Source organism: Bos javanicus, chromosome 15 (genome assembly GCF_032452875.1).
Source record: "Bos javanicus breed banteng chromosome 15, ARS-OSU_banteng_1.0, whole genome shotgun sequence".
NCBI classification, from domain to species: domain Eukaryota; kingdom Metazoa; phylum Chordata; class Mammalia; order Artiodactyla; family Bovidae; genus Bos; species Bos javanicus.
In genome coordinates, this window is record NC_083882.1 from 45803457 (window position 1) to 45824868 (window position 21412).

The window sequence follows — 21412 nt, forward strand, 5'->3', positions numbered from 1 at the left end:
AAATAACAGCACCTACGTAGGATTATTGGAGACTAAACGAGCTGGTACTTAGAGGGATACTGGGTATGTGTTAAGCAAATGTTAGCTATTATTTGATCTGTGCTTGAATCAATAACTGACAACTGTAACTTTCTGGGTGAACTTCTCTGAGTTTCAGTTTTATAATCTTAAAAATAAATTGAGATATGGTTTTGACCAGCATTAGCTTGGATAACATGTTAAATATTCTGTGATTATATAGCTGTGTGCCACATGAAGTGAAGTGAAGTTGCTCAGTCGTGTCCGACTCTTTGTGACCCCATGGACTGTAGCCTACCAGGATTCTCCGTCCATGGGATTTCCCAGGCAAGAATACTGGAATGGGTTGCCATTCCCTTCTCCAGGGGATCTTCCCGACCCAGGGATCAAACCCAGGTCTCCTGCAATGCAAGCAGACGCTTTACCCTCTGAGCCACCAGGGAAGCCCCAAGCCCATAATCAATTAAATCTGGAACTGATACCATAGTTCAAGAGAGTTAGAAAAAGTAACTTGAGAAAGGAGAGAGGGTAAAATAATATGCATAAAATGCTGAAGGTGCATTTAGTCTTTCAAAACACTCCTTCAGCACCTACTATTTCTTATCTCACTATTTATGGTGTTAAAGGGCTAAATCTTTCATGCAAAGGCCAAACTATATCAAGGTAATAGGGAAGGTGAGTGAGGTCAGTAAAGTGAAACAGCCCAGACAAATGAGCTATGTACTCTGGGTTCAGCAAGAAATTCCTGGTCTCTATTTTTTTAAAAAGAATATATTATAGTGGACGGAAGTTAGCACTGTGCTGCCTCCCTCCTTGAGAACTGAAACACTCATTCCCTAGTTGCTGGAAGCTCTCAGCCAAGTGCTTCTCTGGGGATTGCCCTCAGGCCAAGACAGCAACTGCAGGCACATTTTGCCCATTCCTCACCAGTAGCTGTGACTGGTCAATAGGGGGTTTCAGTGCCTGGCCTCCTTGTCTCAAGGTGGGACAATTCTGAAAGGTTATCCTGGCTCTGGGACCTCAGTTAAACAACTCCTCCCCTCCCTCTGACAACATCTACGTCCTTCATTCCCTTTCAGGGCACTTCCAGGGAACTGACCTAACCCACTTACCAAGTTTCAGGTGGGAAGCTTGAGTTTAACATCTTCTTCTCAAATACCCCAGTTACCATCAGCTTCATGGTCCGTAAACACTGGCAGTGCTTCAGGCAGAATGAAGACAAAAGCAAATGGATTTCCTCACAAATATTAATGACAACCTTTTGGAAATATCTCATTGCCTGGCTTACAAATACTTCATCTTGAGTCTCATACAAGTGGAAAAACAACTCCAGAAAAACCAGGTGTGATGGAAGCTGTTCACTGCTACCCAGTGTTTCCATCCACTGAAGTATTGTCCATTTCACCTCCAGTGACATTGTACAGTTAAAAGTTTCCTCCAGTTGTTTCATTCGATCTTCATTCAAAAGGCCAAACAAAAAGCATTTCATCTGTGACAAATGGGGGTCTTTATAACTGCTGCTTTCAAGCACCAGCTCCAAATTTTCAAAAGACTGAAGGGAATCGTCCCTGGCGTCCCAATTGCCTTCCAACACATAGAACATTGCTGCAAAAAACTCCTGAATGTGTAGGTGGGTGAACACGTAGCAGTTTTCATACTCTGTGTCCTTTTGAAGAATATTTGTGTCTAGGAAAATTGAAACATCAGATTTCACTAACCCATGTCTTCTGAGATTTTCCTTGTAAAATACGTATGTCATAGTCCATACTCCTTTGGCAGCCAAGTGGCACAGGCTCCTCAGTTGGGTTTGGCTGGGTAGACCAGGAAAGCTTCTATCTACTTGTGTCAACAAGCTAGAGATACAGCAGGCAAACAGAGAAGTGGTTGTCTTGCAAGTCAGCGTGATATCAGCACCCTTTTCCATTTGCTGCTCCAGACAATTACAAACGACCCAGCACACTGCGGGGACTTTGCACATGTTAAAAAGCATCACACTGTTTCTTAGGCAACTGAATACTTGCAGGGCCCAACTCTGGTCTTCAAAAAACTGGTAAATATATTCCTGTCTTGCATCCTCAGACATACCTAGTAACTGTATAGAATGCCGATTCTTCAACAAAGGCTTTAGTTTCCTCCAAGCTGTGAGTTTTGTCGTCACCAACAAGGATGACTCAGGGAGCATCACTTTTCTCAGCAAACTACTCATGAGGAAGGACACAGGATGTACTTGGGTCCAGTCTGCACACAGCACAAACTCAGGCTCCTCAAAGGCAAAGTTCAGTTCATCAAAACTATCAATAATAAAAAGGAGATGACTTGGCTGGGACATAATCCTTTCAATGGGACCTTCTGTGCTGGGCCAGTCCTTTGACAGCAACTGAACAAAGCTTCTCTCTCTCAACTGGTTGATTTCTCTTGCATTGAGATAAAAAACATAGGTAAATTTCTGCTGGTAGAGGTTGCCCTGTGCCCAATCTAACATCATCATTCTCACCAACGTTGTTTTGCCTATTCCAGCAGCCCCTTGAAGGACCACCGTCTGTGGCTGCTCTTCGGTTCCAACTTCTTCACCAAACAAACGTTCCAACAGTTCTCGGCCTTCCTGAGCAATTTCATGACAGAAATCTCCAGATTTCCCAAGCAAATGGTTCTTATCTAACATGATGCGAAATTTTTCCCTTATTTGAATTCTGTATTCTGCTCCATCACCTAAGTCAGTTAGAAGGGAGATTGAAAAAAAAAAAAGATACACATGATCAAAATTAATTCTATGATTTGCAATGTTAAGAATATTGGACATAGAGTAGGAGTGATACAGGCTGAAATCAAAGCACAGCTGGTTTAGATGAGAAAAGAATGTAAATAAAACAAAAATATTCCTGTGGGTTTAAAACTCACATTATAAATTGTGGAAAAACTAATTGACAATGCAGAAATTTATGATGGAAAATAAAAATTAGATTCATTCCAGAAGTATTTTTTCTTCTTTGTACTTCTATAGAGAAAAAAAAAAAAAAATGGTATGTATGGAGAACAGAGCCATTCTCCAGATAAAAAGAGAACAAAGTCAACAATTAACACTAACAGCCAGACAGGATCTGAAGACAGATCTGAACTATAGATCAAAGTAATCTGCTTTATACAGATAAAGCATTAATGGGCATGAACAGTTGCAAACATGTTTCTCAAGGAGCAAGAGTTGAGCCCCACACTGAGCTTCTCAGCCCTGGGGTCCTGCCCTAGGAAGATGAGCCCATGGAACATTTAGCTTTGAAGACAGCAGGGCTTACTTTCAGGAGAGCCTGGAAGGCTGTGAGAAACACAGACTCTGCTCTTAAAGGGCACACACAAAATCTCACATGTTGAGATCCAGAGTAGAAGCAGTGATATGAAAGGAACTTGAGTAAGTAGCTGATCTTGGAGAGCCTCCCAGGGAGGCAGAAGACACCGGAGACTTACCCTCACAACACTGACAGCAGCCACTTTGGGAGTTGATTTTACCAGGAAAACACGGGTGCTGGCAAGAGTCATTTTGGAATCCTTCCCCTAGTTCACTAGCACCAGGACCCAGCCATGTCCACCAGCTAGTCAGCACTAGTCCCTGGGGCCCTACCTACCAGCAGGGAAACACCAGCTCTAAGATATCTTAGGCTCCTCAGTCAGCTTCCCCGGAATCCAGCCCCAACCACCAGTGGGCCAGCAACGGCCCTGGAATCTGGTCTCATCTACCACCTGTAGGACCCCCAGGCCATAGCCAAACCTAGATCCGCCCATCAGTGGGTCAGCACCAGCCCTGGAACCCCGCAGAGCTCCACAGCTGGTCACATCGGGATCTGGCTCCACCCAACAACAGACCAGCTAGTCCTGGCACCCCTGTACTCCCAAAGCCAGGCACTTGTGATCTGGCCCTACCCACCACCAGGTCATCCCAGACTCTAACCAGTCACAACATGCCCCAACCCCACCCAGTGGCAGGTCAACATCAGCTCTAGCAAACCTGGGCTTCAAGCCAGCCACAACCCAGCCCCCCTCACCAGTGGGACAGCACCAGGACAAGGACCCCCCAGGCCATGCCGCCAGCTCCTCTGAGATCAGTTCCACCAGCAGCCAGTAGCCTCTGCATGAGGCAGGGCCTAATAACCAACCGGACCAGGGGCCAGCCATGCCTACCAGTGCGTCCACAGTAGCCAGCCCTGCCACAACAGAAGGGCCCATGGGGCCTGCACACGGGCCACCCCCAGACCATAGGGCTCTGCTGACCAGGGGGAAGTGTGCTGCTGGGCCTCGTAGGACAGACCTACCTAATACATAGACACAGACACAAACACGAGGAGGCTAGACAATATGCTACTAAACAGCCAATGGATCACTGAAGAAATCAAAGAGGAAATCAAAAAATACCCAGAGATAAATGAAAATGAAACCACAATGATCCAAATCCTACAGGATCCAGCAAAAGCAGTTCTAAGAGGGAAGTTGATAGCAATAAAATCTTACCTCAGGAAACAAGAAAAATCACAAACAAACAACCTAACATCTAAAACTAGAGAAAGAAGAACAAACAAACCTAAAAATAGGAGAAGGAAATAAATTACAAAGATTAGAGCAGAAATAAATGAAACAGAGATAAAGAAAACTATAGCAAAGATCAATGAAACTAAAAGCTGGTTCTTTGAAAAGATACACAAAATTGATAAACATTTAGACAGACTCACCAAGAAAAAAAGGGAGCAGGCTCAAATCAATAAAATTAGAAATGAAAAAGAAGAAATTACATGGGACACCACAGAAATAGAAAGGATAAGCAGAGACTACCACAAGAAACTATATACCAATAAAATGGACAACCTGGAAGAAATGGACAAATTCTTAGAAAGATACAATCTCCCAAGATTGAACCATGAATAAATAAAATACATGAACAGATGAATCGCAAGTACTGAAGTTGAAACTGTGGACCATAACAAAGGTCTAGGACCATGGCTTCACAGGTGACTTCCATCAAACATTTAGAGAAGACTTAAAATCTAACCTTCTGAAACAATTCCAAAAAATTTCAGGGGAAGTAATACTTCCAAATCCATTCTATGAGGCCACCATAACCTTGATACCAAAATCAGACAAAGATCCCAGAGAAAATTACAGGCCAATATCACCATTGAACGTAGACGTAAAAACCCACAACAAAACACAGCAATCCAAATTCAACAACACATTAAAAGGATCATACACCATGATCAAGTGGGATTTATCCCCAAGGAGAGTTCAGTATCTGCAAATCAATAAGTGTGAGACTGCATTAACAAATAACAAAAATCATACAATTATTTAAATAGATGCCAAAAAAGCTTCTGACAAAATTCATATCCATTTAGGATAAAAACTCTCCAGAAAGTGAAGATGACCATATCACCCAAGGCAACCTACAGATTCAATGCAATCCCCATCTGAATACTAATGGGATTCCTTCCTCCATACATTCTCTCAGAACATAGTATATTTTTCATTCACAGCACACATCTCAAGCTGGAATTACTTTAATTTTTTTAAAGTATATCATTCTTTTCTTTGTTCTACTAAGGCCTTCAGTACAAACATCTAACAAAGTTCAGATCCCACTAAATTATCCTTATTTCTCCCTCAGGAGAAGGTATGGTATTAGAAGTCAGATACTCCTTTTTATGGTATAACATCTCAGATGTTGCTGCACTTTATAAAAATCAGGGTTACAAGGATAATCTACTTTCTTTGTAATACTTTATCTATCTTCCAAATTTTACAAAGTAAATTTCTATGGAGGTAGAATCTTGGTTTCCTAAATTTACAGCTCCTTATATTGTATCAGAAATCACGGCCCAAGCAGGAACTTATCTTCAGAATCATTTGATACAATAGGAAATTTTTATTTATTAGTTCTTGGAACAAAGTAGACTCTCAATTATTTCTTGAATGAAATAATGTAGCCCATTAAAAAGCAGCATAGCTGAGTTAAGAACAAAGGCTTCTCATATGGTCCCATTTTCTGTGTATTATATTTCAATTTATAGAAACTGGGATTCAGCTAATATAGAATTCAAAACAAAGCAGGGCGACTGGAAATGGTATTGAATTAGGACTAAGAAAACCTGGTCCTAGAAATTACATTTTATGTAGATTAGTTGGTCACCATCCTGGAACTCAATTACAGTATCATTTTGAACAGAAGAGATGCAACAAGCCAAATTTTCCCTGCCAACTCTTATGAACTCTTATGAACTCTTCAGTCCATAAAACAAGATATTAAGATACCTTTGTTCATCAGACTATCAAGTGACAGGGTCATTTCTAAAGACTCTGAATTAACACGGTCCTGTGTCTGATTTTGTCCAGAGAGCTGGTTTTGTCAATTCTTTCTGAATGATAATCACTGCTGCTGCTGCTAAGTCGCATCAGTCATGTCCGACTCTGTGCAACCCCATAGACGGCAGCCCACCAGGCTCCCCCATCCCTGGGATTCTCCAGGCAAGAACACTGGAGTAGGTTGCCATTTCCTTCTCCAATGCATGAAAGTGAAAAGTGAAAGGGAAGTCACTCAGTCGTGTCCGACCCTCATCGACCCCATGGACTGCAGCCTTCCAGGCTCCTCCGACCATGGGATTTTCCAGGCAAGAGTACTGAATTGGGGTGCCATTGCCTTCTCCATGATAATCACTGAGCAGGTAGTATATCGTAAGAAATTAGCAGGAGTTGAACAAAAGTCTCCTGAGAGATAATCTTCCCCCATTATGCTTCAAAAGCTCAAACCTCCCAAATCTGACAAAAAGCCCACCTACTTACCCAGCACTGCTTCCTGATCACCCTGTACCTCTCTGGCCTCGGTGTCCTCTGTTCTCATGGTCTGGGCAGTCCCTGCAACAGATTCCAAAAGGAACATGAGATTTACCAAACACAAGAATTTGCTGACAGCCACACAGGGGCCAGAATTTTCCTCAGTGGTCCAATTCTATGATCACCTGGATTTAAGAAACTAGAGCCAACAGAGCCCCAGACTCCACCAGCTTAGCTGACGGAAAAGTGATGTGGTGAGAACACTGAAGCAGGACACTTCTCGCCATGCCTCCCACCCTGTAACTCTAAGGCAAGTGGTCTAGTCTAAGCCTAAGTAAGGGTCTGTACTGACCTCATAGGGATGTGGTGAGGCTCAAAAGAAACAATGGATATACATTTTGGAGCTGTAAAGCCTTAAATGTGAGTAAGGAATTTTAGATGTCTACAGTATTTCACACCTAGGAATGACAAAAAATAGTTTTTATGTCCCTTAATATTTTTTTTTGCCCATTCCTCATATTTCAGCAAATATTTAAGGTCATATTTGAGTATTCTTAAAATTTAGGCCAGCCTAATTACTTTATTTGGAGAAGGTAATGGCAACCCACTCCAGTACTGTTGCCTGGAAAATCCCATGGATGGAGGAGCCTGGTAGGCTGCAGTCCATGGGGTCGCCAAGAGTCAGCCACGACTGAGCGACTTCACTTTGACTTCTCATTTTCATACACTGGAGAAGGAAATGGCAACCCACTCCAGTGTTCTTGCCTGGAGAATCCCAGGGACAGGGGATCCTGGTGGGCTGCCATCTATGGGGTCGCACAGAGTCGGACACGACTGAAGCGACTTCGCAGCAGCAGCAATTACTTTATTTGTAGTTTAGGCAAAAGAACACTAGGTGGGGTAATTCTTTCTAATCATTCTGTTCTTTTAATCATTTTAATCGGTACCAGATGGATGAATTACTGCCAATTAAGGAGCCATACTCTGGAGAAGGGCATGGCAACCCACTCCAGAATTCTTGCCTGGAGAACCCCATGGACAGAGGAGCCTGGCAGGCTACAGTCCATGGGGTTGCACAGAGTCGGACACGACTGAAGCGACTTAGCATAGCATATCCTAAGGAGCCATACTGAACAACAGTACTCAAAACTCTTCAGCCTTTTAGTGCTCCTCAAATGATCTAACAAACTCCCATTATATACCTGACCACCATGGAACTTGTGTACCAGAGAATGGCCTGGACTTCATTCCCAAATCCCTTTCACAGAATCAATGGGCTCCAGGAAGCACCCCCTTCTCCCCACCCCTAGGTATGTCTCCAACATCACTCACAGTTGATCTCTGCTTTTGCTCTCTGACACAGATCCTTCAGGTTCATCTTGCCAAAGATACTGAGAGCCACCTCCCAGGCTTGCTCTCCTGGATAATACTTGCTCATCAAGTCAGCCAAATCCTTCCGCTTGGCTTTCTTCACTTCAGACCAGGGTATCCTGCAGGACCTGGGTTCCAGGGTCTCATTCTTTAGAAATGACTTGAATCTAATTAATTCCTCTTTGTTTAGCTCCTCCAAATACAATAGCAGCCCAAAATCAGAAAAGAAGGAGGAAGACGACAAATGAGTCATCTTGTCTATGGATTAATATTCAAGCTTCAGTGGGGAAGATAATCCAAAGAACATGGGATAACTGGGACCTGTGGAAAAGTAAGATTAGAGAATGAAATACCTCTAAAAACACAGACTAATTCAACAAACTTATTGAAGCCCACTGTTTCAGGCTCAGTACTAACCTCCTGTCTACTGTAATATATTTTCTATCATAAAAGCATTTCTCTAATTATGTTTCTTTCACCTTCCCCAGAGTTTCTCCCAGCCCCATGCTTATGAGCTGTAAGAAATCAAGGAAGGCAATCCATCTCTCATTACTCTTCTGCAAAGCAAGGACATCAGAACCAATTTCAGAGGACCATGGTCTGGATTAAATGAGGTAGAGTTCATGTATCACCTGGCTCAGAACAGGCTCCTACTAAGTACTGGCAAATTTCTTCATTCACTCTCTCCCCTACCAACACCCAGCATACATCTCAAACTATAAAATGTTATTATTGTACCTCCACCATTACTCTTAAAGCATGACATGCAATTGGCATATGTCATCTTTTTCCTAGTCTGGTCATGTCAACTCTAGTCATAAATCCATACCAGCTCCTGATAATCTGTGTTCCCGAGCTCACAAGCTCCTTTCACATCTATTCAATACCAAAAGTATTATAGGTGAATTCAAATGTAAAGCCCTTCCAAAAGAGCATTCTCACCCATCCCTGACCTCGACTCTCATGACCTCATTCCACTCCAGCACTTCACTCTAATGTTCTCACTCAGACTTTATCATCAACAACTACTCAAACTCTGTAGAATCTTTTAAACTCTTAAACTAATACTTTCTAGTTAACTGAACAGTTTCATCCCCTCACTCCCATGACAGTTCTTCAGATGCTATTAAATCTTAGTCTTCTGAGCCCTGTGTTTTCCTTATTTATCAGCCATCTTAACAGCCTTATTCAATTTCTCATTTAGCACAGGAACTCCAGTTAATCATTTAAATCTTAAGTTCAAGTTCCCCATTACCTCTTCAGTGATTTGCCTAAAGAGACAGAGCTAGTAAGTGATACACCTGGAACTCATCCTAGATCTTTCTTCAAGCCCTCCTCTCCTTTCCAGCCTTTCATAGGCCACCTGCTACTCTGGCCAGTGGAACTGGAAAAGATGAATAGGGGAAGAAAAAAATGTACAGAGGGAAATTTTACTTCTTAAACAGAAGGTGAATTATCTCAAAATTACAAGGTAAATTAGGACTTTCTCATATAGTAATTGGTGAGTTATCAGCTGTTTCAGGATTATTTTTGTTTGTTTTAATGGCACTGTAGAAATACTCTACATTATCGATAGAATCCAACCAAAACATGTTCTACAATAATTTTTTAAAAAATGCAAAAAGGAGGCAATTTGAGGAAATTTCAAAGGAACACTAAAATTTCTCCAGAACATACAAAATATGGTAGGTGAGGGAAAATGCGATATAGAATACCACACCCTCAACTTCCTGCCCAGAAATGTACAGTTATCACTGCAGGGGGGCTTATCTGTTCCTTCTTTTCCTGTAACAAAAGATATGAGCGCTAGCTCCTTTTCTACAGCTCATTCCTTCACCTGTGATCTGAATCTTATCAGCATCAGGAATTAAGGGACTTAGTCCATCAAAAATTCTCTTCCCTTCTCGAGCCTCAATTTCTCCCTGTCCTCTAGGTCCTTCTCACCAGCATTTAAACATGCCCAAGTCCACCTTAGTCTTTTACAAATATTTCCTTTACTCCACATCTCCTTCATCTTCAAACATCCTCCGTCTTCTATACTTTACCTACTATACCTCCTCAGTCCCTTGCAATCTAACTTTTGCTACCCCATTTTCACCTGGAAAACTCATACCAATGATCACTGTTATAAAACCCAATAGGTAGGCATTTGGGGGATTCAATTTTTATATTTTTAAGTAATAAAAATAACAGTACGTACCTCTGCAAGGATTAGAAGATAATACATGCCCCTAATTTATAGGGTCCCATATATATAATATTACAATTTTAACAGTGTCTTAATTCTTGATGTCCTCTTTGGCTCTTATAATACCTCATACTTCATCTTCCTCCTGTCTTTCTAGGTGTTCCTTTGAGCCAAGATTTGTAACTTCTGAATCCCTTGGGTTTCTACAGAATGATATCTACAACTCTGATAGAGTACAATATGCCTTGGCCTCTTTTCCAAAGATTTTATGTTGTTCTTTAAGGATTTTTCTTTTTTTCCTGTTTTGTGATCATCCTTTGCTTATATTTTTGGGAAGAAGAAAGCAGATGTTATCTGGTGTGACTCTTGTTTCTGGAAAGGCATTCATAAATTCCAAAATGTTCTGAACTAAAATAGAAACCCATGGCCTAAGAGGATCTATTTCAATTTGCAAATTTATTGATGGAAATTTTTACCACCTATGATAATTAAAGAATATTTGCTCAAAATAAGTTATTCTCTCAGCATGTATTAATAATTATCATATTTCTTGAGAACCTACTGAGATAGTTTATGAAAATGTTCTCTAGTCCCCAAAGCTTGGTTTTATCTACATTTTACAGATACATGGACTTAGAACTTAATAAGTTTGCCCAGGTTACAGAGTTGACAAGGAACTTATCAGGCTACAAAGCTCATTTTCTTTCTACTATCAACCACTTGCCTTTTAATTTTACTTTATTTTTCAGGGACTGGAAATTCTGATTTAATGAAATCTGCATGACTATGCTCTGATACCTGACTTTTGCTCAACACTGGGCTAGGGGAAAGGGAAGACTTCTAAATATATAATGGCAGAACATAAAGGAAGGAGGGATTCTTTTCCAAAGAGGGTAGAGATGACAAGGTCTTGGAAAAGTTGCATTCTATGTAAGAAACAGGATATTCCTACCCTTTTCATGTGTTTCTGCCTGACTTCCTTTATAGGGCCACTTGAATCTCCTGTAACAGTTTCTCAACCTCACCACCATTAACATCTTTTGCAAGATGATTCTTTATTTGGGGGACACTGTAAGTGCACTGTATGATGTTCAGTGGCCTTCCTGGACTCTGCCCACCACATGCCATTAGAACCTCAATCTCCCACAGCTGTGACGGTATGTCTTTGGACATTGCCCTAGGTCCCCAGGGGAGCATACTGCCCCAGTTGAAACCAATTTCAAAGCTTTAACCTCCACTGCTGTATACACAACTCATCAGCCCTTCTCTATGTCATTACTGTAACAAATCAAAGAAACAGAGTAGACAGCTCAGGAAAAGGCAGCATATAAGACAAGAAATATAACTGTGAAGGGAAACATTCAGTGAAGATTATTAGGACAACTTGTAAACCATTCAGACAAAAATTCTTATCCTCACATAATAAATTTCAGATACATAAATCAGTACATTGTTAATACTTCAAAGCAGACTGGGATAAAGCAGAGCATATTCATTACACCTTAGGAGATCAGGAACTTAGCAGCTTGGGAAAATTAAGGGAAATGATCAAGAATCATGATAACTATCAGGAGATACATTGTTAAATATGTTGAAAATAAAACTTCTTGTCCATAGGAATTCAAATGCAAAAAGTAAACTGAAAACAGCTAATGTTTATAGGAAATTTGACAAGTAAAGGGCTGAAGTTTAAATTAGTAAAACCACTTTAGAACTGTTGGCATTAACTATTAATGAGGGCTCCTTGGAGAAACTGTTGATTCTAGAGCTGAGGCTGGGAGTATATGAGCTGAGTCTAGAGCTTCTTGTTATGCCAGAAAGTAAGGAAAGGAAAAGGATTAGGAACATCAGAAATACACAAGAACAAACCCAAAAGAGCTCCCAGTGGCAAAAGTAAATAACATTGTATTGGATTATAACCTAAAGGCTAAGTGTCTATAAGTCCAAACTGATAGATAAAGGACTGAAAAAATAAATTAATGGGGGTGGGGTGGGGAGAGACAAATCTTACAAAAGAATTCCAAATACTTTACGTAGCAGTTTCCTCCTCCAGGAGGTAGATCTTACCCCCAGCCCACTACCACCTAGGAGTGTGAACCGTGAAGAAACCTGGCAAACACTGGTGATGAAGGTTAATATCATCAACCATAAGTCACCACTGACAGTATATACCACTGATGTGACTGATGAGAAAGGCTTATAACCACTGTGATATTCTTCTCCTAAATCTGTAATCCAGTCTAACCATGAGGAAAATATTAGACAGACTTAAATAAAATGCTACAAAATACCTGGCCAGTACTTCTCAAAACTATCAAGATCAAAAATAAGGAAATAAGGAAAGACTGAGCTCTTTCCTATCTTGCAAGATGGCGGGTGAAAAGGCTGAGAAGCCAGATACTAAGGGTAAGAAAACCTAAAGCCAAGAAGGCTGATGCTGGTGAGAAAATTTGAAAAGTGAAGAAGGTTAAGAAGGGGAAACCCCACTGCAGCTGAAACCCTGTCCAGATCAGAGGAATTGGTAGATATTCCCAATCGGCTATGTGTTGCAGAAAGGCCTTGTACAAGAGGAAGTACTCAGTGGCAAAATCCAAGGTTGAAAAGAAAAAGAAGATGCAGGTTCTTGCTACTGTCACAAAACCAGTTGGTGGTGACAAGAATGGTGGTACCTGAGTGGTCAAACTGCGCAAAATGCTTAGGTATTATTGTACTGAAGATGTGCCTGGAAAGCTGCTGAGTCATGGCAGAAAACCCTTCAGTAAGCCTGTGAGAAAGCAGGGCACCAGCATCACTCCAGGGGCCATACAGATCACCCTCACTGGGCGCCACAGAGGCAAGAGGGGCAGTTTCCTGAAGCAAGCTGAGCAGCAGCTTGCTACTTGTGACTGGGCCTCTGTCCCTCAATCAAGTTCCTCTGCACAGAACACACCAGAAATCTGTCATTACCACCTCCTCTAAAATTGATATCAGTGGAGTGAAAATTCCAGAACATCTCACTGATACTTACTTCAAGAAGCAGCTGTGTAAGTCTAGGCAACAGGAAGGTGAGATCTCTGACCCACAGAGGGAGAAATAGAAGACTACAGAGCAGCACAAGGCTCATCAGAAAGGGTGTGGACTCACAAATTCTGCAAAGAAATCAAAGCTGTTCCTCAGCTCCAGGGCTACCCCCACTCTGTCTTTGCTTTCACAAATGGAATTTATCCTTGCTAAGTAGTGTTCTGAACTTCTTACAAAGAACCTAATTAAGTAACTTGTACATCCTGGAGCCCCCACCCTGCCCCTCCCCATAAAAACCACAAAACTGAAAAAAAACAAGGAAAGACTGAGAAACTGTTACAGACCAGAGAAGACTAAGGAGACAAGATGCCTAAAGGCAATATGGTGTCTTGGAAAGGATTCAAGAGCAGAAAGAATACCAGGAAAAATATTGTGAAAGCTGAACTAAGTGGGAATTAATTGTTTTAGTTCGTATCTTTGCTGTTACAAACATACTACAGTAATACAAGATGTTAAAAATAAGGAAAATAGGGTGATGGGTGCATGAGAACTCTTTCCGTAAATCTAAAACTATTCTAAAACAAAATGGTTATTTTTAGTTGAATTTATGTATACCCTATGGCTTAGCAATTACAGTCCTCAGAATATACCTCGCAGAAATGTGTGTGTGCAAGTATATGCCGAGAGACATACAAAAATAGCCACATCAGCATTGTTTGCCAATTCGTAAGCACTGGAAAAGATCCAGAGTAAACCTATAAGTAGAACCAATAAATAAACTGCAATAAATTCATACATCAAAATCCTAGACAGCAAAGAAAATATATGACCTGTAGCTACATGCCATTAGGATGAACCACACAAACATAACCCATGAAAGAAGTCAACCCCCCAAAGATTATATACCATATAATTCAATTTATAAAAAATATCAAAACTAAAAAAGTAAAAAAAATGAAACTGGTATACTGTTTACAGATATATGTATAAGTGTTAAAGCCATATTTAAAAAATGGGCTAGTGGTAAGGAAGTAGCTACCATAAAAACTGGTTTATTGTTACCTCTGCAGGGAGGGAGGAATTTGTAATCAGGAAAGATCCCCTGGGCTCTTGGGCACTCTATAGTAATGGTAATAAGTTAATATAGTGTAGTATAGTAACAGTAATGTTCTATTCCTTCATCTGGTGATGGTTTACATGGGTAATCATTCAGTTTTCACTCACTAAATGCACATTTATTTTGAATACTGTCTTCTATATGAATTATAGTGTCCTCTAAAACAACGATTTTAGTTCATATGACCAGAAAGAAATAAGACAAATATATTAGAAAAGCACTGAAATAAAATTATTGCAAATAACCGCTCCAGATAGAGGGGAAAATGGATAATAAATATTTCAGAAAATGCTCAAACTTAAGCAGATACCAAACTAACACAAACCAGGTGATACCACTCCACACTTATTAAAATGGCAAAAATAAACTTTAAAAACAACACATTGACAATGAGAATGGGATGGAACATTGTTAGTGTAAATGTTATTTGCTACACTCTTGGAAAGCTGCATGTTTAACACAACTATGCAGCACTTCAAAAACATGCATGACTTTTCAATCAGTAACCTCTCTCTGGGAAATTAACCAATGAGAAGAATTACAAATACAGAAAAGAAAGTATTGGGCAAAACAGAATAATTTTTTGTGCATAACATAAATAATGGTCAACTGATTAAAATTTAAAGATGATTAATGAATGCATAAAAAATGAAACACTTTTTCAGCTATTAAAATGATCTCTTCATTCAGCAATATGCAACACATGCATGGTTAAAAGCAAATGGCAAGAGTGTAAAGATTACAACCAAAGAACTGAAACCCCTGCATTAAAAAAAAAAAAAAACCAAATACACCAAAGTATCAACCACGGTTGTGTTTTGGGCTTCGGACAATTTGTGACAACTTTCTTTAATCAGATTACATTACTTAAGTGAAAAAAATAAAAAGGTGAAAGGCAATATATTTGTCAAATGTTAAAAAAGACAGAAATGAATACCTGTACTTGAATTTGGCCAGTGGGAGTTCAAGGGAAACTTCTGTGAAGAGAGCAACTTTAGGTCTCTGCTGGGGGAGGAGGAGTGTGAGTGATAAACTCTCAATACTATGGGGGTAGAGGTTGACTGATGCAGTGAGCAAATACGCGCTATTCTTTTCAAAACTTTGCTACTTACTGGGGGAAACAGAACTTCAGCGAGGAGCCCAGAGACTGCAGAGCTGACAGTTTTGTTTTCAGTGCGGCGAGAACGGGGCGGAGGCTGCACGGGGTGGAGGAATAAAGGCGAAGCACAGGTGGAGGGAAGACTCTGGGATTGAAGGGCAAACACCTGCGGGGGCAGAGAGCCCGAGGAGTGCCTGAATCTATTAGGATTCACGCAAGGGGGTAAAATTATACCACCTGACCTTTACGAAGCGGGCGCTGCACTCGAGTTAAAGGCCACTAGGTCTTCGACCAATCTGGACTCCTTACCCACGTGCGCACCTCGTCCTGGGCTCCCCGCCTCCCCAGGTCTGGCGGACTGGAACCTGGGAAGTGGCCTCTCCCGTCGGGTCGTCTCCCGCGCCCTCCAGCCGGCTGCGTTCTCCACTCTGGGGGTCCTAGCAGCTCCCCTCCTGGGCCTCGGGCTGGGGTCGGCCTGCCCTTCCTTGTCTTCCACACAGAATGCGGGTTCTGGCAAGACTCTCACGGGATGTTAACTTTGTATTTTAGAGCGGGCAAAACACACGCCGAGAATTCCATACCTTGTGTCACACGGTGGACATTGGTGGCGAAGATTCAGTTCCAGCTCTGAAAACCCGAACCAAAGAGAGAAAGGAAAAAGAGAAGGGGTACCCTCTAATGCGAAGGGGAAACTCATTCTTAGATCGTTACACTAAAACTCCCTCCGGAGCTGCTAGTGCTGCAAAAGCGCGCCGAGGGCAGCGTGGACCGCCTGGGGCAGTTGGACACGCAAGGCCGGGCCCAGAGAGTCTTCCCATTAGTTAGCGGGGCAAGGGGCTGCTCTCACCCTTCCGCTCCCTGCCTGAGTCTCCGAACAGCTTTATGACACATTGCTGCTAGGAAAAGATACATTGTTCATTATAGGATCCTCTGTGTGCAGCACACCTTGGAGGCACACGGCCTCCTTTCTTTCCATATTATAAATAACGTGGGGAAGAGAGAGTCTGGGAGTTGGGCCCTAGCTCATCTGACCTTTCCTAGACTGGCGGATTCCTAATAAACCGCGTACCTTTATTCATCCATCCAATAATTCCTGTAATTTTTGAGCATCTGTTTCCTGTCTGACAGTTTTCTTGGTCTTCTCTTGAAGGGAATAAAATATCCAAATTTTTCTCCCATCCCCCTTACTCCCACCCCTCCCATGGAGTTTACAGTCTATTGAAGAAATAGAGATCTATCGGAGAAGGCAATGGCACCCCACTCCAGTACTCTTGCCTGTAAAATCCCATGGACGGAGGAGCCTGGTAGGCTGCAGTCCATGGGGTAGCTAAGAGTAGGACACGACTGAGCGACTTCTCTTTCACTTTTCACTTTCATGCATTGGAGAAGGAAATGGCAACCCACTCCAGTGTTCTTGCCTGGAGAATCCCAGGGACAGGCGAGCCTGGTGGGCTGCCGTCTATGGGGTCACACAGAGTCCGACACGACTGAAGTGACTTAGCAGCAGCAGAGATCTATCAGAACTGTAGTATATCATATGTTATCTTTGCTAAGGAGAAAAACAGTGGGGTAAGGGACCTAGTCCTGGTAGGTGGGGGATAGTAAGGGTCCTATTCTCTTATCGTGGAAAGGGAAGACACTCTGCTAAGGTAACATTTGCAGAAAGGGCATGGGCCATGCAGATAAGATATCCTGATGATGGAGCAGCCAGGGAACCCCTCCAGCAAGAGCCTGACTGATAGATATGAGGAACATTTGAGTTAAATCAAACATCATGGTCGCCATGACTCCATGTTGATATATAGATAGTGCGATTTCATCCAAATCCCACATGACTAGAACTGCTCTTGTATGAATATGGCCTTGGTCCTTCAAAGTTGACTTCCACCCTAATAAATGGAATTAGAATCATCAAATTCTTGGATGGGAGACCTTAGATCAAAAAGGCAAACATGTGTCCCTTTAGGATGGCTTCCTTTTTCTCAGGATTAACCATTCTAAAGACATTTTCTGGTTGACACAGCAGAAAGATTTGGGAGATTCTAGAATTGTCCATAATCTCATTTAAGGTAGTATTTCTCCAGCTGGAATCTTCATGGAGAGTTTTAAACCTTATTGGCAAAGTAGGAGCCAGCATTCATTGTCATTAAGTAAATATACAACTCTAGACAACTGATACTAAGGGTTCAGGCATGCTGGTTAGCAAGATGGATCCAACAACCTCAATCACACTGAGAGACGAGAGTCCTAGATTGTAAAGATTCATATAAAAATTAATTCAAAAGGATAACCAATAGTGTGAGGGTGAGAGAAAACAAAGTACCTTCTCGTGGTTTGACTCCAGCTTACTATATGTATTGGCTATATAACAGCTATCCAAGTAATGTGCTAAATATTATATTCACAAGTCCATACATCTTAAGAGAAGCTATGTATGTTAGAAGTTTTGGTTCTGAAACCATTTCTAACATGCTCATAAAATCATGAAATAGAACATTTATTTCATGAAAAATTTAAAAAGGAAACTGTTAAAGAAACAAAGTTTTAGAAACTGAGGATCCCAGAACTGTACGTTAGTAAAAATGAATTAGACATCTGCATTTTTATTTAATTTACAAATATCTGGCCATATTTGAGTTTACATAAATGCACAACCTTTATGTCTGGCTCCAGGTGAGTGATCACATCATTGTGATTATCTGGGTTGTAAAGACCTTATGTGTACAGTTCTTCTGTGTATTCTTGCCACCTCTTCTTAATATCTTTTGCTTCTGTTAGGTCCATACCATTTCTGTCCTTTATTGTGCCCATCATTGCATGAAATGTTCCCTTGGTATCTCTGATTTTCTTGAAGAGATCTCTAGTCTTTCCTATTCTATTGTTTTCCTCTATTCCTTTGCATTGATCACTGAGGAATGCTTTCTTATTTTTCCTTGCTATTCTTTGGAACTCTGCATTCAAACAGGTATATCTTTCGTTTTATCCTTTACCTTTCACTTCTCTTCTTTCCTCAGCTATTTGTAAGACCTTCTCAGACAAACATTTTGCCTTTTTCCATTTCTTTTTCTTGGGCGTGGTTTTGATCACAGCCTCCTGTATAATGTCATGAACCTCCATCCATAGTTCTTCGGGCACTCTATCAGATCTAATCCCTTGAATCAATTTCTCACTTCCACTGTATAATTGTAAGGGATTTGATTTAGGTCATACCTGAATGGTCTACTGGTTTTCCCTACTTGTTTCAATTTAAGTCTGAATCTGGCAATAAGGAGTTCATGATCTGAGCCATAGTCAGCTCCCAGTTTTGTTTTTGCTGACTGTATAGAGCTTCTCCATCTTTGACTGCAAAGAGTACAATCAATCGGATTTCGGTATTGACCATCTGGTGATGTCCATGTGTAAAGCCTTTTCTTGCATTGTTGGAAGAGGGTGTTTGCTATGACCAGTGCATTCTCTTGGCAAAACTCTATTAGCCTTTGCCCTGCTTCATTCTGTACTCCAAAGCCAAATTTGCCTGTTATTCCAGGTATTTCTTGACTTCCTACTTTTGCATTCCAGTCCCCTATAATGAAAAGGACATCTTTTTGGGGTGTTAGTTCTAGAAGGCCTTGTAGGTCTTCATAGAACTGTTCAACTTCAGCTTCTTCAGCATTACTGGCCAGGGCATAGACTTAGATTACTGTGATATTGAATGGTTTGCCTTGGAAATGAACAGAGATCGTTCTGCCATTTTTGAGATTGCATCCAAGTACTGCATTTCAGACTCTTTTTTTTGACTATGATGGCTAGTCCATTTCTTCTAAGGTATTCTTGCCCACAGTAATTTGGAAAACTCAGCAGTGGCCACAGGACTGGAAAAGGTCACTTTTCATTCCAATCCCAAAGAAAGGCAATACCAAAGAATGCACAATTGAACTCATCTCACACACTAGGAAAGTAATGCTCAAAATTCTCCAAGCCAGGCTTCAACAGTATGTGAACTGTGAACTTCCAGATGTTCAAGCTGGATTTAGAAAAGGCAGAGGAACCAGAGATCAAATTGCCAATATCCGTTGGATCCTCAAAAAAGCAAGAGAGTTCCAGAAAAACATCTACTTCTGCTTTATTGACTATGCCAAAGCCATTGACTGTGTGGATCACAACAAACTGCGGAAAATTTGTCAAGAGACGGGAATACCAGACTGCCTGACGGGCCTCCTGGGAAATCTGTATGCAGGTCAAGTAGCAACAGTTCGAACTGGACATGGAATAACAGACTGGTTCCAAATCGGGAAAGGAGTATGTCAAGGCTGTTTATTGTCACTCTGCTTATTTAACTTATATGCAGAGTACATCATGAGAAATACTGGGCTGGAAGAAGCACAAGCTGGAATCAAGATTGCCGGGAAAAATATCAGTAACCTCAGATATGCAGATGACACCACCCTTATGGCAGAAAGCAAAGAAGAACTAAAGAGCCTCTTGATGAAAGTGAAAGAGAAGAGTGAAAAAGTTGCCTTAAAACTCAACATTCAGAAAACTAAGATCATGGCTTCTGGTCCCATCACTTCATGGCAAATAGATGGGGAAAAATGGAAACAATGACAGACTTTATTTTGGGGGGCTCCAAAATCACTGCAGATGGTGACTGCAGCCATGAAATTAAAAGACACTTGCTCCTTGGAAGAAAAGCTATGGTCAACCTAGACAGCATACTAAAAAGCAGAGACATTACTTTGCCAACAAAAGTCCATCTAGTCAAAGCTATGGTTTTTCCAGTAGTCATGTATGGATGTGAGAGTTGGACTAAACGAAAGCTTAGCACCAAGGAATTGATGCTTTTGACCTGTGGTATTGGAAAAGGCTCTTTTTTAAAAATTAATTAATTAATTTTAGTTGGAGGCCAATTACTTTACAATATTGTAGTGGCTTTAGCCATACATTTACATGAATCAGCCACAGGTGTATATGTGTTCCCCATCCTGAAACCCCCTCCCACCTTCCTCCCTATCCCATCCCTCAGGGTCATCTCAGTACAGTGGCCCTGAGTGCCCTGACTCATGCATCAACAATGGATTGGCAATCTATTTCACATATGGTAATAAACATGTTTCAATGCTATTCTCTCAAATCATCCCATCCTCGCCTTCTTCCAGAGTGCAACAGTCTGTTCTTTATATCTGTGTCTCTTTTGCTATCTTGCATATAGGGTCATCATTACCATCTTTCTAAATTCCATATATATGCGTTAATATACTATATTGGTGTTTTTCTTTTTGGCTTACTTCACTCTGTATAATAGGCTCCAGTTTCATCCACCTCATTAGAACTGATTCAAATGCATTCTTTTTAATAGCTGAGTAATATTCCATCGTGTATATGTACCACAGCTTTCTTATCCATTTGTCTGCCGATGGACATCTAGGTTGCTTCCATGTCCTAGCTATTGTAAACAGTGCTGCAATGAACTTTGGGGTACACATGTCTCTTTCAATTCTGGTTTCCTCGGTGTGTATGCCCAGCTGTGGGATTGCTGGGTCGTATGGCAGTTCTATGTTCAGTTTCTTAAGGAATCTCCACACTGATGGAGAAGACTCTTGAGAGTCCCTTGGATGCAAGGAGATCAAACCAGTCAATCCTAAAGGAAATTAGTCCTGAATATTCATTCGAAGGACTGATGCTGAAGCTGGAATTCCAGTACTTTGGCCACCTGATGCAAAAAATCTGACTGACTGGAAAAGACCCTGATACTGAGAAAGATTGAAGGCAGGAGGGAAAAGGGAGGACAGGGGATGAGATGGTTGGATGGATGGCATCACAGACTCGATGGACA

The 21412-nt window shown here is 41.2% G+C and overlaps 1 protein-coding gene and 1 pseudogene across 1 annotated transcript in view; one reads left to right on the plus strand and one right to left on the minus strand.

Annotated features, from left to right (window-relative positions):
- NLRP14 (NLR family pyrin domain containing 14) overlaps nucleotides 1–8615 on the minus strand; it is a 38024-nt gene extending 29409 nt beyond the window's left edge. Inside the window, exons 1-3 of the mRNA XM_061380536.1 lie at nucleotides 8158–8615; nucleotides 6835–6906; nucleotides 1131–2727 (exon numbers count right to left, since the gene is read on the minus strand). Of these exons, the coding sequence (XP_061236520.1) occupies nucleotides 1131–2727; nucleotides 6835–6906; nucleotides 8158–8449 (1961 nt within the window). The 5' untranslated portion in view covers nucleotides 8450–8615. The remainder of the gene's footprint in view (nucleotides 1–1130; nucleotides 2728–6834; nucleotides 6907–8157) is intronic.
- A 4134-nt stretch (nucleotides 8616–12749) lies between these two features.
- LOC133261209 (large ribosomal subunit protein eL6-like) lies at nucleotides 12750–13609 on the plus strand (annotated as a pseudogene).
- Nucleotides 13610–21412: the final 7803 nt, after the last annotated feature.